At 32.4% G+C, this 18,137-nt stretch overlaps 1 protein-coding gene across 2 annotated transcripts in view; it reads right to left on the bottom strand.

Annotated features, from left to right (window-relative positions):
* Positions 1 to 6,656: 6,656 nt before the first annotated feature.
* Positions 6,657 to 18,137, bottom strand: part of LOC143195184 (uncharacterized) — a 28,508-nt gene continuing 17,027 nt past the window's right edge. The window contains exons 2-4 of one of the 2 annotated variants that reach the window (XM_076402147.1): positions 10,597 to 10,785; positions 7,266 to 7,331; positions 6,657 to 7,207 (exon numbers count right to left, since the gene is read on the bottom strand). In XM_076402147.1, the coding sequence (XP_076258262.1) occupies positions 6,842 to 7,207; positions 7,266 to 7,331; positions 10,597 to 10,662 (498 nt within the window). In that variant the 5' untranslated portion in view covers positions 10,663 to 10,785 and the 3' untranslated portion in view covers positions 6,657 to 6,841. Of the gene's footprint in view, positions 7,208 to 7,265; positions 7,332 to 10,596; positions 10,923 to 18,137 lie in introns of those variants that run through there. The other variant, XM_076402156.1, reaches the window with a different exon arrangement.

Below are 18,137 nucleotides of genomic sequence, written 5' to 3'. Positions count from 1 at the left end.
ATAGACAATTTTGGACCTGAGCAATCAAAAAGTGTTTATATAAGTAAATTTGGGGGGCTGAATCCAAATCAATATCCCGTTTTTTAGAATTCGTTTTAGTTTTAGAAATATAATTTTCAATATATTCGTTATTTTATTATTTTTGACCGTTAATTTAGGGCCATTTATTGAATTAAACAGTACTTTTAATTAATTTATTACAATGTTACTAGTCGACTAACCTATAATATATCTTTACGACAACTTATATCTAGTTATATATCTAGGAGGACCCATCGGCCCAATCTTACTCACTAATAATGCTTATGTATCAACACTATTGTTTTACACTACACTACATAAGATCAAATGGTTTGATTCTTTTAAATCTGTGTCCTATTCTGATGTTATCCACGAGCTGGATGGCTGCGATCCGGATTGATTTGCTCTGTAGATATCTAAAGGTCTTGGTGTAAGTAATCAGTCCTGTACTATCTTGATGCACCTACAATATTTTTACTACTTTGTTCTGAAGAACTTATATTTTACTTATATTACTTTTTGCGGAATATCCCCATAGTTGTATTCCGTATGTCCATATCGGTTTCAATACTTACTTGTGTGATAGCGATTTATTATGTACTGATAAATGTGATTTTGTTCCAATTAAACAATACTTTTTCCTACATTAAGTTTTTTTTTTATTTTTGCAATTTTGTCTTTTCTTTTCTACGTGTTCTTTCCAGCGAAGTTCTGCATCAAGATTAATTCCCAGATATTTAGTGTTTCTGTTGTATGAAATAATAGTATTATCTAGTATTATTGGTGCTTGTGCGGTCTGATTATACGTGAACTAAACTTGCACAGAATCACTTTCATTAATATTAAAAACCATATAGTAGAAATGAACAGACGTTGAACTGAATATTTTGTGCTGCTTTGGACTTGCTTAATGCTTAAGGTCCAACAGTAGTCTTTCTAGACCTAAAAAATCAAGATGTGAATGCAGCAAATTATTTTTATCGATTACCTATATGCAATACGGTGATTTGTGATTACTGAAAAAGTTGTTGAAAAAACACTTTGAAACGATGCCCATGCTGCTGCTAAATCAGGCGTTAAAGATTTTGTAAATTCCTATTTGATTTTCATTCTCCAAGAAATTGGCACAAAAAAAAAGACACTTGTACAGCTTTGTTCTGCGCGCTTTATAACATAATATCTCTACCCATGACTTTTCATGTCAGTGTTTAGGTTTTTCTTAGTTTTAAGGGTGGATTTTAGTCATCATTCCATTACTTCTTCTCTTTTATATACACCATCTTGCCGAAGCAAATGCTCCAGCAGCTTGGCCGGTTCGGACAATTGCTTCATATGTAGAGCCACTATTTTCTCATGTATTACTGATCCCAAGCATTTAAACTTCCGCACTTGTTATAGCTGGATCGCAATGATATTTGCAATAGCATCTGATCCGTCAGTTATCAATATTTTGGCCTTCAATAAATAGGAACCATAATGGTTCTGCAATGCAAATTATATCTGTATCGTCTGAATCAGTGAACATCAGATCAGTTAAGAAGCTTGTAGCATCACAATGAATGCCACGCACATAAAAGGTCAATTAAAAAGTCCCCGGATAGGATTAAACACATTAGTTTGTGAATTATAGCATCTGAATGTCGCGTGTTGATAAAATATTGCTTTTTGAAGGGAAAAATACAGTTGAAGCAAAAACTAGGCTTGATACTATCTCTCGTGTTCTCAGATCCCAAAAGAATGCTCGCTGGGAAGAAATTTTCGTCGAATGAAGAGGTAATCGCCGAAATTAAGGCATATTTTGAAGCAAAGGGCAAATCGTACTACAAAAATGGTATCGAAAAGTTGGAGGGTCGCTATAATCAATGTATTACCCTTGAAGGGAATTATGTTGAATAAAAAAAACTAATTTTGTGTGTTTTACTATGGTAGACCGGAGACTTTTCAATTAACCGGTTGTGATATAACTATTATGACTAACTAATGATATTCTAATTGCAGTATTGTAAACATATACTAATAATAAAGGTGAAATGTGTAATATGCACATGAACACACTTTGTAAATTAATCATTTAGTCAAAAATTTAGTAGGCGAGAAGTTTTAAATTACGACTTAGAAAAGCGCATCCAAAACTAAGTGATAAGATATACGAAAAGTACATACGTAAAAACAATAGAGTTCGTTTTTTATCCAATAAAAATCTAGGTCGCTAAAATTCAGATTTAGATTAGATTATCAATGTATATTAAATAAATAATTTGATTTGTATATTTATGACTGTGACTGCCAATGTCACGAACCGCATATTTGTGGCTTTCAATACTCCCAGCAAAAGTACTTGAACTGGGTAAGTCTTCTGGGATGGTCTTTAAATTGATTGGTCACTACTCGGTAGGCTTAATGCCGATTAATGTTATTTTAAGATAAACCCTAGTTCATACAAAATATGAAGGAGCAAACAGAAACAACGATCACAGAAAATATATAAAGCCTTTTGATATGCATACTTAACACTTGTCTGGAGCGGGAACCATAATTTTAAGGTTTCTCTAGAGTAACTTTATCCATATTGTTCAATTTAGAGTTCTAATATGTCATACGCATATTATCTTCAAATGTCGTTCTGTAAACTAATGACAATTCGTATTGTATCACTAAAAGTGGAGCGGAGTAGAGTAAAGCTTATTATGATATCAATTCTTCTGTATAACCAAGAGCTTTGTGCACTATTACAGTCTGACATATGTAAGCTATGATTATTTTAAATATATTTAATGCGTGTTCTTCATAAGGATCAAACTAAAAATTATTTGACTAAGATACTACAATCAGTGCTTCGTAGAAGAAACAATTGAACGACCCAAGCTTTTTTTTTGGACATATTTATTGAATGCAAGATTTTATTTTATTATTTAATTATTACATTGTTACTAGTCGTTTCCATCTAACTTACAATTTGTCTTTATGTTAACTTAAATCCCATCCGCCCTATCGCAGTCTCTGGTGAAATAATGTTTATACATGTCACTGCTGTATTTTTTATTATATGCACCCCATTACAAAAGATCAGATGGTTTGATACTTTTGAGTCTGTCTCCTGTTCTGGTGGTATCCAGAAGCTGCAATATTTCAGTATTCTCATGAGAATGGAGTCTTTGCTCATGCCCCCTTGCAATTATCTTGATTTCTTGACTGACTGTATCTGTAGGTCGATGTAGGTAATCAGTCCTATAGTATTCGGATGATCCCACAATACCTCTCAGGACTTTGTTCTGAAAAATTTTTATTTTATTTATGTTACTCTTTGCAGAACATCCCGATAATTGAACTCCGTATGTCCATATAGGTTTCAGTATTTGCTTTTATAATAGCAATTTATCATAAACTGATAATAGCGATTTTCTACCAACTCGCCAGTACATTTTACTATATTTCAATTCCTGTTGTTTTTTTCTTCTTTTATGTTCCTTCCAGCGAAGTGTTGCATCTACACTCATTCCAAGATATTTAGCGTTGTTGCAATATGGAATGATAATACTCGTACGGTCTATTTATAAGTGAACTGCACATGTACATATTTACTTTCATTAATTCTTATTTTCCAAGCTTGTGTCCAATTATTTATAGTGTCACTTGCCTGTTGTAATTTTCATGAGGCTTCTTCACTATTGCGTCCGACAGCTATAACGACAGGTGTGTTGTTTTGGTAACATTCTCCGTAGTTTATGAACAAGGCCTTTATGTCAAACCTTATCAAAGGCTAATTTTTAATTTCGTAGGTTTTTTCAATGACATCTGTTATTATGTGGACCTGGTCAATTATTTAGTGTTTGTTAATAAATCCAAACTGGTGTGTTGGTATTAGGTTTTTTCTCCCTGTGATCGGTTTTATTCTTTTCAAGAGGAGTTTTTCAAAAACCTTAGGTATTAATGACAGCAGTGATATAGGTCTATAGGCTTTTATTTCGTTTGGTGACTTCCCAGGTTTTGGAGAATGCAAGATGATCGAATTGTTTAAACATTTCTGTGACAAAAATCGACCTTTTAGAGAGAAGACTGCACAATGCGTCTGCTATCTAAAACGAGACAATAGAATATATCAAAATTATAGAGGGCCTATCATCAATAGTATCGCCGACAAAACCAATTTGCAGTTTAAGCAGTAGAGCAGTTAAGCAAGTAGTTATAATAAATTCATTTTCATAGTAGCTCATCACAGTGTTTTTAGCTAATGTCTGGATTATTTAACTTTTCAAATCCATACTTTTCACAGGGGTATGAGGGTTCGAAGCTTCAAACTAATTCATTTACTCCTGTACGTGCTTTTATATATAGCTTGAAAATTTAGGAGGATGATCTCAGTTTATAACTTATACGCGTATCTTATCAAATAACCAGATATTCCAGATAATGTTGAAGTAGCAGTAAAATATCTCGGATTCTTTGAGGATAAATACAGAGTATACAAAACGTTATTATTTATATCTAGTATGGACAAATTGTCGACAGAAGACAAGATCCAAATACAAAACCGTTAGTTTTGTGTCAATGGCGTCTTTTTAAGTTATCTGTGATACTATGTTATGTAATATGAGAAGAAAAGAGGTAGAAGTATGAACGGCACTGCATAGGTACCATGGTAAAAAGGAACCATGTTGTCCAGCAATTTTAAGCTAGATAAGAGAGGCTCCACTAATATCAGAAAACCTTAATAGTTATTAGCTGTGCTTACGCATGCGCTAATGTCAATTAATTGATTTGTCAGAGGTTGAAGTATTTTTATGTATATAGTCACTGCAAGGATAACATTTTCGTTTATTCGTGACTGTACAAACGCAATAAGCCAAAAAACCATGTACCCTTAAAAATATGGCCCTTGTAGTCACAATAGAAAGTAATATTATAGTATTATGTATGTGTATGTATAAGTATTTCGTAAATTTGTGCATATCTGTCAGAGGTAAAAGTTTTGTTGTGGGTTTCATGAATTCAATCAAGGAAGATAAACTTTAAAACCACTAAAATGTATGTAGAGAGCGTAAATGGAATAATTAGAAAGAATATAGATTATAACTATAATTTGAATATAATAAAAATGCCCAGTTTCTGAATTTTCTGCTCTTTAAATTACTATATAATTTTCTTGAATTTTCTCTACCATTTTGTGCGCTTCTACAACCATCATATCTTGCTAAATATTCACATAGCGACATTCTATGTTAAATCCATATTTCATTATCCACAAGCCCTTCCAGCACATTTCTTCTTTTAGCACAAACATATTTTAAGTATTATCTCAAAAAAAAAACAACTAAATATACAGTTACAATGTTATATAAATATATATACCTCGTTAAATAATTTATAAATTCTACTTCTCTACTGCTCTTTGAAATTTCATAATATATGAGTTCACTAATTATGCAAATTTCAATCTCCATTATTACATTTCCAAATATTTTTTTCATGGAACTTATAAACACCAATAAAAAATCGGCCCACAACGCGATCATAGGTGAAAGCCATAGATAGAGATTATACCACGTGACACAAATTCATTCAACATAATTCCCTTCAAGGTTGATACACTGATTATAGCGAACGTCCAAGTTTTCGATACCACCGATTTGCCATCGTTTTCACTGACTTGCGACACGGCGCATTGTCTTGGTGAAGCAGCACTTTCTTTTTCTTAAAATGTGGCGGTTTTTCGGCGATTTCCTCCTTCAAATTGTCCAATAACGCGATGTAATAGTCGCTATTGATGGCCTTTCCTTTTTCAAGGTACTCAATGAAAATTATTCCATGCGCATTTCAAAATACAGACGCCATAACCTTGCCAGCCGACTGTTGCATTTTCCCACGCTTTAGAGCGGATTCATTATGTGCAGTCCACTCGGATAACTGTCGATTAGACTTCAGAGTGAAATGATGGAGCCATTTTTCATCCATTGTTACACATCAACGCAAAAACTCGAGCTATTATAAATTACGCTTGATTATCTTCAAACACTGTTCCGAATCATCAATTAATCGTTGTTTTCGGTCATAAGTGAGCTTGCGCGGCACCTACTTTGCACAAAGCTTTCACCCAAATATTCATGAATTATATGATGTAAACGTTTAGTTGATATCTTTAGAGTGTCTACTATTTCAATATACTTCTTCTGTCTTCGGTGCTCATTTCACCACGTCTAAACTTAGTATATTAATCCTTGATAGTTGACTTTCCTGGGGCAGAGTCCGGAAACTCGGCATCAAACAAAGATTTTGCCTTAACTGTATTTTTTCTCTTCAAAATGCAATATTTTATCAACACGCGAATTTCTTTTTAATCCATTTTTTTTTCACAATAACAAAATTTGCTTCGCTTAAAATGCTATAATTCACAAACCAATGATCCAATAGCCGTTAAATTTATACACGCATCTTTTAGGGTTACTAAAAGACATATGAATTTAATTATAGTAGCGCCGACTTTTCAATTGACCTGTTACTCATCAGGTGTATCTGCTTAATTAAAATCAAATTAATACATATACCTACAATAAACTGGTATTTAAATATTTTAAAATAACACAGTAGTATCAAACCTTATAATCAGACATCAAGAGGATATGAAATAAGCACAGTAATAACAACAAAACAACTTTATTACCACAATTCAAATTTACAAATTTAATAAAACACTAAAAATATATAACTCTCTATTTAATAAATTCATTAATTAAGAAATCCGTGAGTTTTACTAATAAAATTAAAGTATAATAACATATAAAAAATAAATAAGTTAAAGAAAGTTGATGATATTCGGTTGTCATCACCATAATTTCTGGCGACATATGTGAGCTGCGTTCAAATTGTTTTCCGAGTTACTTCTTCGAGGGATTTTGTATTTGTGCGCCTGACATTTCCTCATCCAGAGAAAAAGCAATTTTCTCTGATACTCCATTTTTTGAGCCATGTACATTTGACGATGCTGTATTTGTTGTTTCTTCCACTTCTCGCGCCTCAGTCTTAAGTTTTTCGCGTCCTCGGATTCCTCCAATTCCACTTTCTTTCGAAGCTGCACCAAGCTATGTGGATAAGCCTCGTTGTACTTCTTCGAGAAATCTTGCATCTCTTGTTTCGTCTGAGTTTTTCGTTCTTCGTGACATTTCCATACTTCCTGGAAATCAGATTGCGTCTGAAAAATGATTTTAATTAAATTGAATTATCAAGGAATATTTTAAGATATAACTTACGAAACACTCTAATATGTCTGGTTTGGGTGAAGGTTTTTTGAAAAAGCACTTGCAGAGAGAACGTAACTGAAAAAAAAAACTTTTAGTACTAATGCAGAGGATGAAGAAACTACGTTCTTTATACTTTCAGTAGATACTGATTATTTTAATAATAAAACGTTACATTAGATGTGCTCAGTACAAGCTTAATTTACAAATTAATTTACGACTACTGTTCTGTTGTACTTACACTGAAACACAAGGCAACTACGGGGTTAATACATATGTATGTATTCCCCAAACTAAAATAAAACTAATCTACTTTAGCTAAAGTTAAAAATACATAAGTGGCTAAAGCTAAAAGTTCGTGCGGTTTGGTTCGCTTCAATCTTCTGATTTCTGGCATGTTGTCCAGTAGCTGTATTGCTCCCAGGTTTCTGTGATTTACCATACTTAATTCATGTTTTAAGGCGAAACCTTGGATCATTTCGTGTATCTATTCATCGTAGAATTATGTTTTTGGTGCGTTAAATTACTAGTTGCTTTGATGTTTTAGCGTAACCCCATATTTGCACCCTATAGGTCCAAATTAGCTTTATGATTGACTGAAACATCAAATTTTTTGATTTTAGGACATGTTGACAGTATCTTCCGACTAACCAGTACAGTTTGAGCCTAATCTGCTCTGCCTCTTGTCTAACATGATTTATCAAATTTAACCTATTAACGAGATATTCTCCGGGGTATCTAGCTGTATCCGTAAAATTATATAATTTTGATATTGTCATTTCGCGGCGACACATAATTAACATGAACAGACTTGGAGCTATTATCTTGTATTTTCAAGTATCTAATCCATTTATATATCTTGTTGACTATTACTTCTACTTTTTCTAGAGCCTTAGGCAGATATACATACTTGGTCATGATAACTGTGTCGTCGACTAATGTTTCATGTACTATTTCTTTCATTATAGGAATATCAGCAGTATAGAGTAGATACAGAAGTGATCACAAGACACTACCCTGTAGAATTCCAACCGGAATAGGTTTAAGTGTTGGGAATACCCCTTCATGTCAGATTCTAAATTTTCTTTTAAAAAGATATGATTCCAGTAGTCGACAGTAACTCTGCGGTAGCAATTTGATGATTTTGTAAATTAATCCTAAATGCCATACTCGGTCAAAAGCTTGTAAAACCTCCAAGAATACCGTAAAGCAATTTTTTTTTCTCGAATGCCTTTGCAACAATTACTGTTACTCTATGGGCTTGGTCGATTGTCGAATGCTGATTCCGAAATCCAAACCGGAAATCTGGTATTTCTATAAAATTTTTAATGCCTTTCAACAGCAGTTTCTCAAATAATTTTGATATCGCAGGTAACAGAGAAATAGGCCTGTAAGATCCAACTTCCTCTGTCAGTTTGAAAGGTTTTTTAAGTATAATCAGTTGAGCAACCTTAAGACATTCCGGAACATGGTTCAGCCTCAAATAACTGAATACATATGTCAACATGATTATTGCTTTTCGAGGCAGCTCTTTTAATAACAGAGGGGAAATATCATCAATTACAGGAGCCTTTTTATGATTGAGGATGTTGTCAATTTCTGCGGCAATTTCCATTGGAGAAATGAGATTTACAGCTACATCGGGCTGATGAAAAGGATTTATATCTATTGTAGAAACTATATCATTCGGTTGGAAAATATCACCTAAAAGTTCTGCGGATATATCAGCTTTTTCATCGTTGCGTCGAACCCGTTCATTTTGATCATTTTTAATAGACGGTACTCTAATAATTGGTCTTTTAAATCTTCGAGTTGTTTTCCATAGCGAGTAATCTTTGTCTGCCTCCGGGCTTAATTGACTTGCATATTTCTCGAAGCAGCTCTGTTTGTACTCTATCTATGTTATGTCTATACTATATTTATCTTTTGATTTGTCTGATTAATAATTCCATTAAATATTGTTTTGTCTACGGCATTTCTGGTGCTGTGCCATTTTCATCTTTCTTTTATCAATTCCCTAATTTCAAGGAGGTAATTTACTTCATATCCTGATTAATAGGTAGCTTCTTTTGCTGCAGACCGAATTTGTTCAATAATATTTCGAAGTTGCAGCTCAAGATTGTCTGTAGTTTTGAGTCTTACGTTTAAACTGATTAGTTCCTGCATTATAAGTCTAAAAGTATCTAAAGACTTCTTTGTTTTTCCAAAATTGTTACGTCTAGTGTTAACAATTCTGGAGTGTGATATATGATGATAGTTCGCAGAAGCTCTCGATTTGCATTTGATTTGCTGAGATGCCTTTGGAGTGTGTATAAGTAATTGTTGAAATGTTACAGAAATTATAGAAAAAAATTTGAATAATTTTTATAGTAAACATATCATCACACCACATGTAAGCAACTAATACTAAAATATCAATATTTCCAATTTAAAAATTCTTATGTATTAAATAATTTATATTGTGAATTCATTTTGATGATTCTTTATTTATTTGGTATTATTTAATTTACTTGAATTATTTCCGTTAATGACTTATTTCCGCTAATGACTTCGTTTTAGAAATTGATATTTTAATAACGTTAACAAATAATGCCTCCTATCAATCGCCAAAAACAAACAGAACTATTAAAGAAGATGGTTATCAGGAGGTTAGGGCTAATAATACTTGTAGATTTTGGGTCGGGCATAGAGCAAATATTACAGAATATCTGAAAATCTATTGTTATCGTTTCCTTAATATGGATGATAAGTAGTTCCAGAAATAGAAAATAAATAATAAATAAAGTCAGTTCATCAGATTTTTTGTTAAATTTCTTCTTCGTCTTTTCTTATGTCTTTTCAATATTCAGAAATGTTGTTTTTATAGAAGATAAAAAAAACGATTTCTTGGATATATGTAGGTTTGATATCTTTTTCGATATACCAAAAGATTAACGATATTTCTAAAAATAAATCGATATTTCCAAAAGAAATTGGAGATGAATTACTCTAATGGCCAAAAAAAAGAAGATTTTTTTAAATCAATAATTTGTCAACAATAAATACCTTAATATAACTGATGATTATATTTTTTTGAGTACCAAAACTAGTTTTTAATAAAAAAAAGCCAATATTCAAGCAAATTAAAGGCTTCATAACGTATTATTGGGATCTGTATGTCGACATTAAAACAATGTTCCAGCTTGTTTCAAATGAAGAAGTGATTAACCCATGAAGTTGTAGCTTATTTTGAAAGTATTGCTGTTTAACTTGAATTTATATCTAACACATTGAAATCAGCGAAACATTATTATTTAATTTAAAATTACATAAAAAAAATCATCAAATATAAATTTAAACTTACTAGGTTATAGAAGCCGTTTCGTTTTTTGTGACCATTTTCACTGGCGGTACTACTTATATCCTCCATCGAAATGAAACTGACCCGTCTTCTTCTAACAAGAAACGCACTCCAGATGACCTAACGTCCACTGATGCGATCCGAAGACCGCAAGAGCATTTTATTCTCCAACCCTCTGGTCAGGAACTACATCTAATAATGCTGTGTAAATACTTTGGAATCACTCCGAACAAACAACCCTACAACCGGACAATGAGACGAACATTAGCCCAGTGTACACAAACAACGATTCAAACCCGTAAATGGCAACCGAGTTTTATTAGACTATTGTAAACTACCTTTTAAATTATCAATTCAAAAAACGATAAAAATTATCTACACTTACTTGTATCAATCTATTCTAAAGATAACTTCCTTCGACAAAAAAAACATCTCTGTTTTTAATTCGAGTTCCAAAATAAATAAATTTTAAAAATAAATAAATACGACTAGTACTTTTTGATTGCTTTATTACATGAATTCATTCTGGTGTAAGTTCAAGGTAAAATTTGTAATCTATAATGAAAATAAACTACTCATAAATCTATATGAATAAAAACTCAAAATAATGAAATTGTCGGTTAGGTGTCCACAACAATTAGCAATGTATCTTTTCATTATTTTTAACAAGGGGTACTCCCCCTAACACCGAACACTCTCGTAACACCGAACGGTTTTTAAGCAAAGCTACTGCGTCATATAAATTTCATGTAAGTTTTATTATATTTTTTGTATGTCCAATTATCAATAAAGAGTTTTCTATAATAATTAAGCAACTTACAATTTGTTTACTTAAAACTAATCATTTATACTTAGTTGTGATCGCCCTGTCTCGAAAATCCACCACAATTTATTAAGTTATTCTTATTTATATCCTTGACTAAAACATCATTAATTAAAAGTATTAATGTCTGTCTGTGAGGTACTATTACAGCAATTGAAAGTGCGTATGATTGAAGTGCACACACATTAGATTTACTATTATGTTAAAATAAATTATAATACATAACATTTCTGTTTCATTATTTAATTAAAATTAGAATTTTGTTATATGTCAAAGTCAAAATGTACTAAACTCTACTTTCTGCGGCAACATTGCGACGTTTTGACAGATCACGTGGGTTCACTGCTGTTTTGAATTGATTTTATAAACAAATTGTTAAAAGAATACTAAAAGCCTAATAAGTCTGTTACATAGTACTGGCACAGTTTCTTCATTTCCACCTCGGCTATTTTCCAGAAAATTTAGAACACTAAATAGATTGAGAAAATATACCAAGAAAAATGGAACATATTTCAATAATCTCGGACTACTCTTGGACACTTCAGAGGACCTCCCAGATTCTGCGCATAAGTAAAATTGTTCGAAATTAATGAAAAGAGAACCTCGTTAGGAAAAAGAAAAGGTTCTTGTATGTGCAACTAATGAATATATATTATATAAAAAATATGTATCATTAATGGTTTGTAAAGAGAATAATATTTTTTAAGCATATTTTATTTTATTATAGGCAGATAAAAACAAAACAATGTAATGAATTTTTAAATATTTTCATTATCAGTAATTATAGCTAGCTACACAAAATACTATTTTCCTCCTATGCCCACGTGTTCAGGCACACACACACACACACACACAGAAAACCCGAACTGATAAACGAATTGATGTCAAATGTTATTTATTTGATGCATTAACCGTATCTGGGGCAGCGAGTATAATTTTGACGATTGGTTAATGCCTCTTTAAATTACAAAGTAAAACGTCTCTTGTTCCATTCTTATTTTCCACGCAAGTCGACAGTGGTATTAAGATATTACAATGCATTTTCTAAAGACATAATACAAGAATAATATAAATCAGCTCATATCAGTGATTACTGTCTCATTTTACAAACAACAAGCTGCAGTTAACTACATCCAATTGGTTAGTACTAGAAAAGACAGACACCTCAATATAACACGTAAGGAATGCCCAATTCCTTAAATAGTAGATTGATAGTAGATTAAATTGAAAATATCATGCTAGATAAATACCTGCGCAGATAACAGTCAATATACTGGTTTATCGGAAGACCCTACTCGACCTAAGATTATATATATTGGTTTATCAATCAATCATCTATCCATTAGTAATCCGACGAAGAACTGTACGATGGTCTCAGAATCAACTAAATCTACGAAGTTATCAAAGATTTCGCTATATAATAGGTCAATTGGAAAGTCACCGGCCTACCATAGTTTTATAACATCTTTAACTAACTTAATTATATATTAATTTATTACTACTTTTCATTTGTACTTGGATTAATTCACAAGCAAGACGAGTGCGAGAAAATACATCAATATGTATTCCTCTATAACAAAATTATAATTAAGTTCGTATGGTTTGGTTCGCTTCTTTCTCCTGTCATCCTGCGCGCTGTGCAGCAGTTCTATTGCTTCCACGTTAATATGATTTAGTAGTCTTCTTTATTTCCAGGTCATCGTGCAGTTCTTCGTTGGTTACGTAGCGATAGGCGAATCGAAGAACCTTTTTTTGTCAGCGTTATATGACTAGTTGATTTGAATTTTTACTTCAACCCCATATTTGCACCCCATAAGTCCAAGTTGGCTTTATAATTTTCTTACAGATCAACCTCTTTGATTTTAGATCAAGTTGAGAGTATCTTCCAACTAACCAGTATAGTTGTTTTATTTTGGTTCTAATTTGTTTTGCTTTTTGTCTAACGTGATGTTTTGATGTTTCCAATTTAATTTACCGCCAAGATGGATTCCAAGGTATTTAGCTGATTCTGCTTGAGGAATCGAGCATCCATTGAGTGGCAGTTCTTTCCATCCAGGTGAAATGTTATCTATACCAGGTGCTTTTTTAATCTACATCTAATGGAAAAATCTATGGTAGATTCTATATCATTAGGTCAAAATATGTTAGCTAAGTATTTTGCGAACAATTCAGCTTTTTCATCGTTGCTTCGAACTCATTCATTCCGATCATTTTTAATTGACGATACTCGAATAATTGGTCTTTTAAATCTTCGAGTTGCTTTCCATAGCGAATAATCTTTGTCTGCTTCTAGGCCTTGGCCCACCATAGTAAAATACATTTTTGGCAAAATTATTTTTTTTACTCTACATAATTCCCTTCAAGGGTGATATTTTGTAGTGCAATTTGTCCTTTGCTTCAAAATAGGCCTCAGTTTCTGTGATCAACTCTTCATTCGACGAACATTTCGAAGCCCAATTCATGGATTTTTGCCATCGTTTTCACTGACTTGTGACACGGTGCATTGTCTTGGTGAAGCAGCACGTTTTTCGGCGATTTCTTCAAAATTGTAAAAACCTCTTTTGGACGTCCACTGCGTTTACAGTCTTCGGTGCTCATTTCACCACGTCTAAACTTAGCATACCAATCTTTGATGATTGAATTCCTGGGGTAGTGTCCGGAAACTCGGCATCAAGCCAAGTTTTTGCTTCAACTGTATTGTTTCCCTTCAAAAAGCAATATTTTATCAACACGCGAGATTCCTTTCTATTAATTTTTTTCACAATAACAAAAATTGCTTCACTCAAAATGCTATAATTCACAAACTAATGATCCGACAACTGCCAAATTTATACGCGCATGTTTTGAGGGATTGGGGCTAACTAAAAAACATGTGGGGTTTAATTCTAGTAGCTTCATCTACGTGTCAGGCCGGGAACTTTTCCATTGACTTGTTAACATGACAAAATATTACAAAATCGCTCCAGAGTGAAAGCGATACAAGTAGTGGTTAAAAGTTAAGCAAGAGCAATAGCAATATTTCTTCAAAAGCTTCTAATTTATTATTTTATTTTTAATTTGTAATATATCCTGATGATTTATCCTGAAGTTGTCTTAATTATGAATTGGTTTCCAACTACACATGAAAAGTAGGAATAAATCAATTTATAATTAAGTTTATATTAAGCGTATTTAATAATATATATGATAATAAAAATATTCTTATTGAAGGAAGTAAAGCAAACAAAAGCTTGTTATTTTGACCGACTCAAATAAAAGCACAAAATACCTGTTTCTACGAAACAACTACTCATAACAAACCTTTGAAAAATAACGGTCTTTCTTAAAGTTTAATCAGAATATCGATTTATTATTAGGGGCTTATATTACCTTTATCTTTATTGGTTTACATCAAAAATAAATAAACTTTTCAATGGAAAACATTCTAAAAAAGAGGTTTAGAGGTTTACATTTTTTAAAATTCTTCCAAAAATAAAAACATAATATCTAGATAAATAAAATATAAATCTTTATATATAAATACTTACTAAATAATTTAACAAATTCCAATATAATTTAATTATAAAATAATTAAAATAATATAAAAATTATCTTAAAACTTGTAGGTTGTTTTTTAACTGAAAAGGTTTCATAAACAAGAGTCTGAATATTTTTAATCAATACAAAAGCCGGTTTGGTGGCGCAGTGGTAAAGGCGACAGGACGGTCCTCCTACTGTTACGATAGCCGCGGGCTCGAATCCTGGGACATGATCGTAAATTTATGTTTGTGATTGTGTGATTTTAATATTTGTGATTGTCCTAGGAAAGAGTTTAAAATCCAACAAGGGAAATGATCCCAGTTACGCCAGTAACCAGGCTGGGTAAGATCGGATGTCTTCTAGGATGATTTCTAAAGTTGGTCACTCGCCAGTTGGTAGGCTTGATGCAGAGGACCGTGGTTCGGAGCCCACGTTGGACTGTAGGTCCAGTCCAGGTAAACCCCAAGTTGGTAAAAAAAGACTTAATATATATATTAAAAAAATTTAAAATAAACCAAACATAAAATATTTGCTCGCATAAATTAACAATTAATAAATAACCCTACAAATTACTAAAAGGCCAATATTAATCAAACTGTTATAATACTATCAAATTAACAAAATTGCGCCCTTTTTAACAGACTTCGAAAAAGAAGAAGCTTTTATGTTCGGTTAGATATTTACTCAACAAACCAGGCAGTTATTTTATTTAATATTGCAATGGGTAGACCAAGTAAAGGTACAGCCCATATGATGAAAAATAGGAATAATGAAACTGACATATAGAATCATAGAATAATGATGCTTAGCCTAGGTGATTTGACAAATGTTATATCTAAACAACAACAAAAAAGTGATTATCGACTCTGGGAATTGAACCCGCCACTTCCATTTGGGAATTAAACTGCTTAACCATTACACCACAGAAACAGTTGCCTATAATATTACTACGGTTTTTATATGCTATGGTTAATGCTTAAAAAGCAAACTGAATGGCTTTTGCACTGATTCACACACACATCAGCTCAGCAGTAACATTATACCCAAATATCTGGTTATTTTAGATAAAGTATATGTGAAAACTTTGTACATGTCTTTGAAATTTGAGCATTTCCCTCGATCATAATTTGGTTCCAATGGAACCACCTCGGAAGTGCACTCCTTCGAATGAAAAGAGAATTTTGAAAATCGGCCTACATTTTTTTATTATTTAATTAATACATTGTTTTAGTCGTTTCCGTCTAACCTACAATTTGTCTTTATAATAACTTAAATCTAGGTATATAACTAGGAGGACCCATCGGCCCTATCTCAGTCTGGTGAAAAGGTGACATAATGTTTATACATGTCACTGCTGAATTATTTAATATATGCACCTCACTACACAACACTACACAAGATCAGATGGTTTGATTCTTTTGAGTCTGTGTGAGAATGTAGTCTTTCCTCATGCCCAATGCAATTCTCTTGATTTCTTGACTGACTGTGGGAATCTGAAGGTCTCGATGTAGATAATCAGTTCTATAGTATTTGGGTGCACCCACAATACCTCTCAGGACTTTGTTCTGAAAAAATTATATTTTACTTATGTTACTCTTTGCAGAACATCCCCATAATTGAACTCCGTATGTCCATATAGGTTTCAATATTTGCTTATATAATAGCAATTTATTATGTACTGATAATTGTGATTTTCTTTTCAGTTAGCCAGTACATTTTCCTGTATTTCAATTCCAGTTATTTTCTTTTCTTCTTTATATGTTCCTTCCAGCGAATTTTTGCATCTTGATTCATTCCGAGATATCTAGCGTTGTTGCTATAGGGAATGATTGTCTTATTTAATGTTATGGGTGCTTGTACGGTCTGTTTATAGGCTAACTGCACATGTACAGATTTACTTTCAATAATTATTTTCTAACCTTGTGTCCAATTATTTATATTGTCACTTGCCTGTTGTAATTTTCGTTAGGCTTCTTCACTATTGTCTCCGATAATATTTTCCGTTTGTAGTATATCACAAGTGTAGAGTAGATAAAGCATTGGTCCTAGTACACTTCCTTGTGGTACACCTACTTTAGATTATTTTATTGTGGAGTAAGTTTGACTCTAAACATTCTGGTTGTAATGTAAGATTTTAATAGTTGGGTGTGAGGTTTTGGTAGCATTTTCTGTAGTTTATGAATACGGCCTTCGTACCAAACCTTATCGAAAGCTTGTGCTACATCTAAAAATATAGCCGAGCATACTTTTTTACTTTAGTAGGCTTTTTCAATAACATCTGTTATTCTATGGACATGGTCAATTGTTTGACCTGGACATGTTTTAATCTAAATCTAAATGTATTGATCAAATTGGTGAGTTTTATCATTCCCTTTCTTGGTAGTTTTTGCAGTAATTCTCCTGTTATTAAATCGTAGCCTGGTGATTTCCTGGGGTTAATGTCAGTTTTAATAACTTTGGATAACTCTTTCGGCGTGACTAATTCAATCATCGAATTTTCAGCCTCTATGTCCGGCAAATTATGTTCAATATTAGTTTCGTTTGGTTTGAAAGTTTTTCTAGATATTCAGCAAATGCTTGTGCTTTTTGGTGATTGTCACGTGCCCAATTCCCACACAAGTCTCTTGTAGGAGCGCTTTATAATTTTGTAGCTTTTAATAATATTTTGTGGCTTTCCAGAGTGAGTAATCAGTTTCTTTATCATCTGTTAAAATTGTTAGATAGTCATTTATGTTTATGTTTTTAATTTCCAGTATTTCTCTTTTCAGTCTTTGGGTTATATTGTTTAAACTATTTTTATTTTCAGGTGTTCTGTTTTGTTGCCGTTTTTTTCGTAATTTATTAACTTCTTTTGGATAATTAATTCCTTTAGTTGTACTCTTAATTTCTGGAGTATTATTCCAAGCAGCTTGTTGCATATCTACTACGAATTTTTCTGCTTCAAAATTTAATTGTTCAGTTGTCTTGAGGGGTACATTTAGTTGAATTCGTTTGTTCAATTCTTCAGCAAATCCTTCCCAGTCTGTTATCGTGTTTGTTGACGTTGGGTTTCTTTCTATTCTTATTATATTTTCGCTCAACGTCAGATTCACTGGCGTATGATCAAAATTTTCTGTGCGTATGAGAATGTACTGATGAGTACTTTATGTTACTACGAATACTAAATGTTTTCTTACTTGGGCAATAAGCACTATTCAAGTCC

The sequence above is a fragment of the Rhynchophorus ferrugineus genome, unplaced genomic scaffold, assembly GCF_030347505.1.
Source record: "Rhynchophorus ferrugineus isolate W39M unplaced genomic scaffold, kcgeb_rfMv2 rfM1, whole genome shotgun sequence".
Classification (NCBI taxonomy): Eukaryota; Metazoa; Arthropoda; class Insecta; order Coleoptera; family Curculionidae; genus Rhynchophorus; species Rhynchophorus ferrugineus.
The sequence above is the reverse complement of the archived record's forward strand: the minus strand, read 5'-3'. Positions and strand labels throughout refer to the sequence as shown.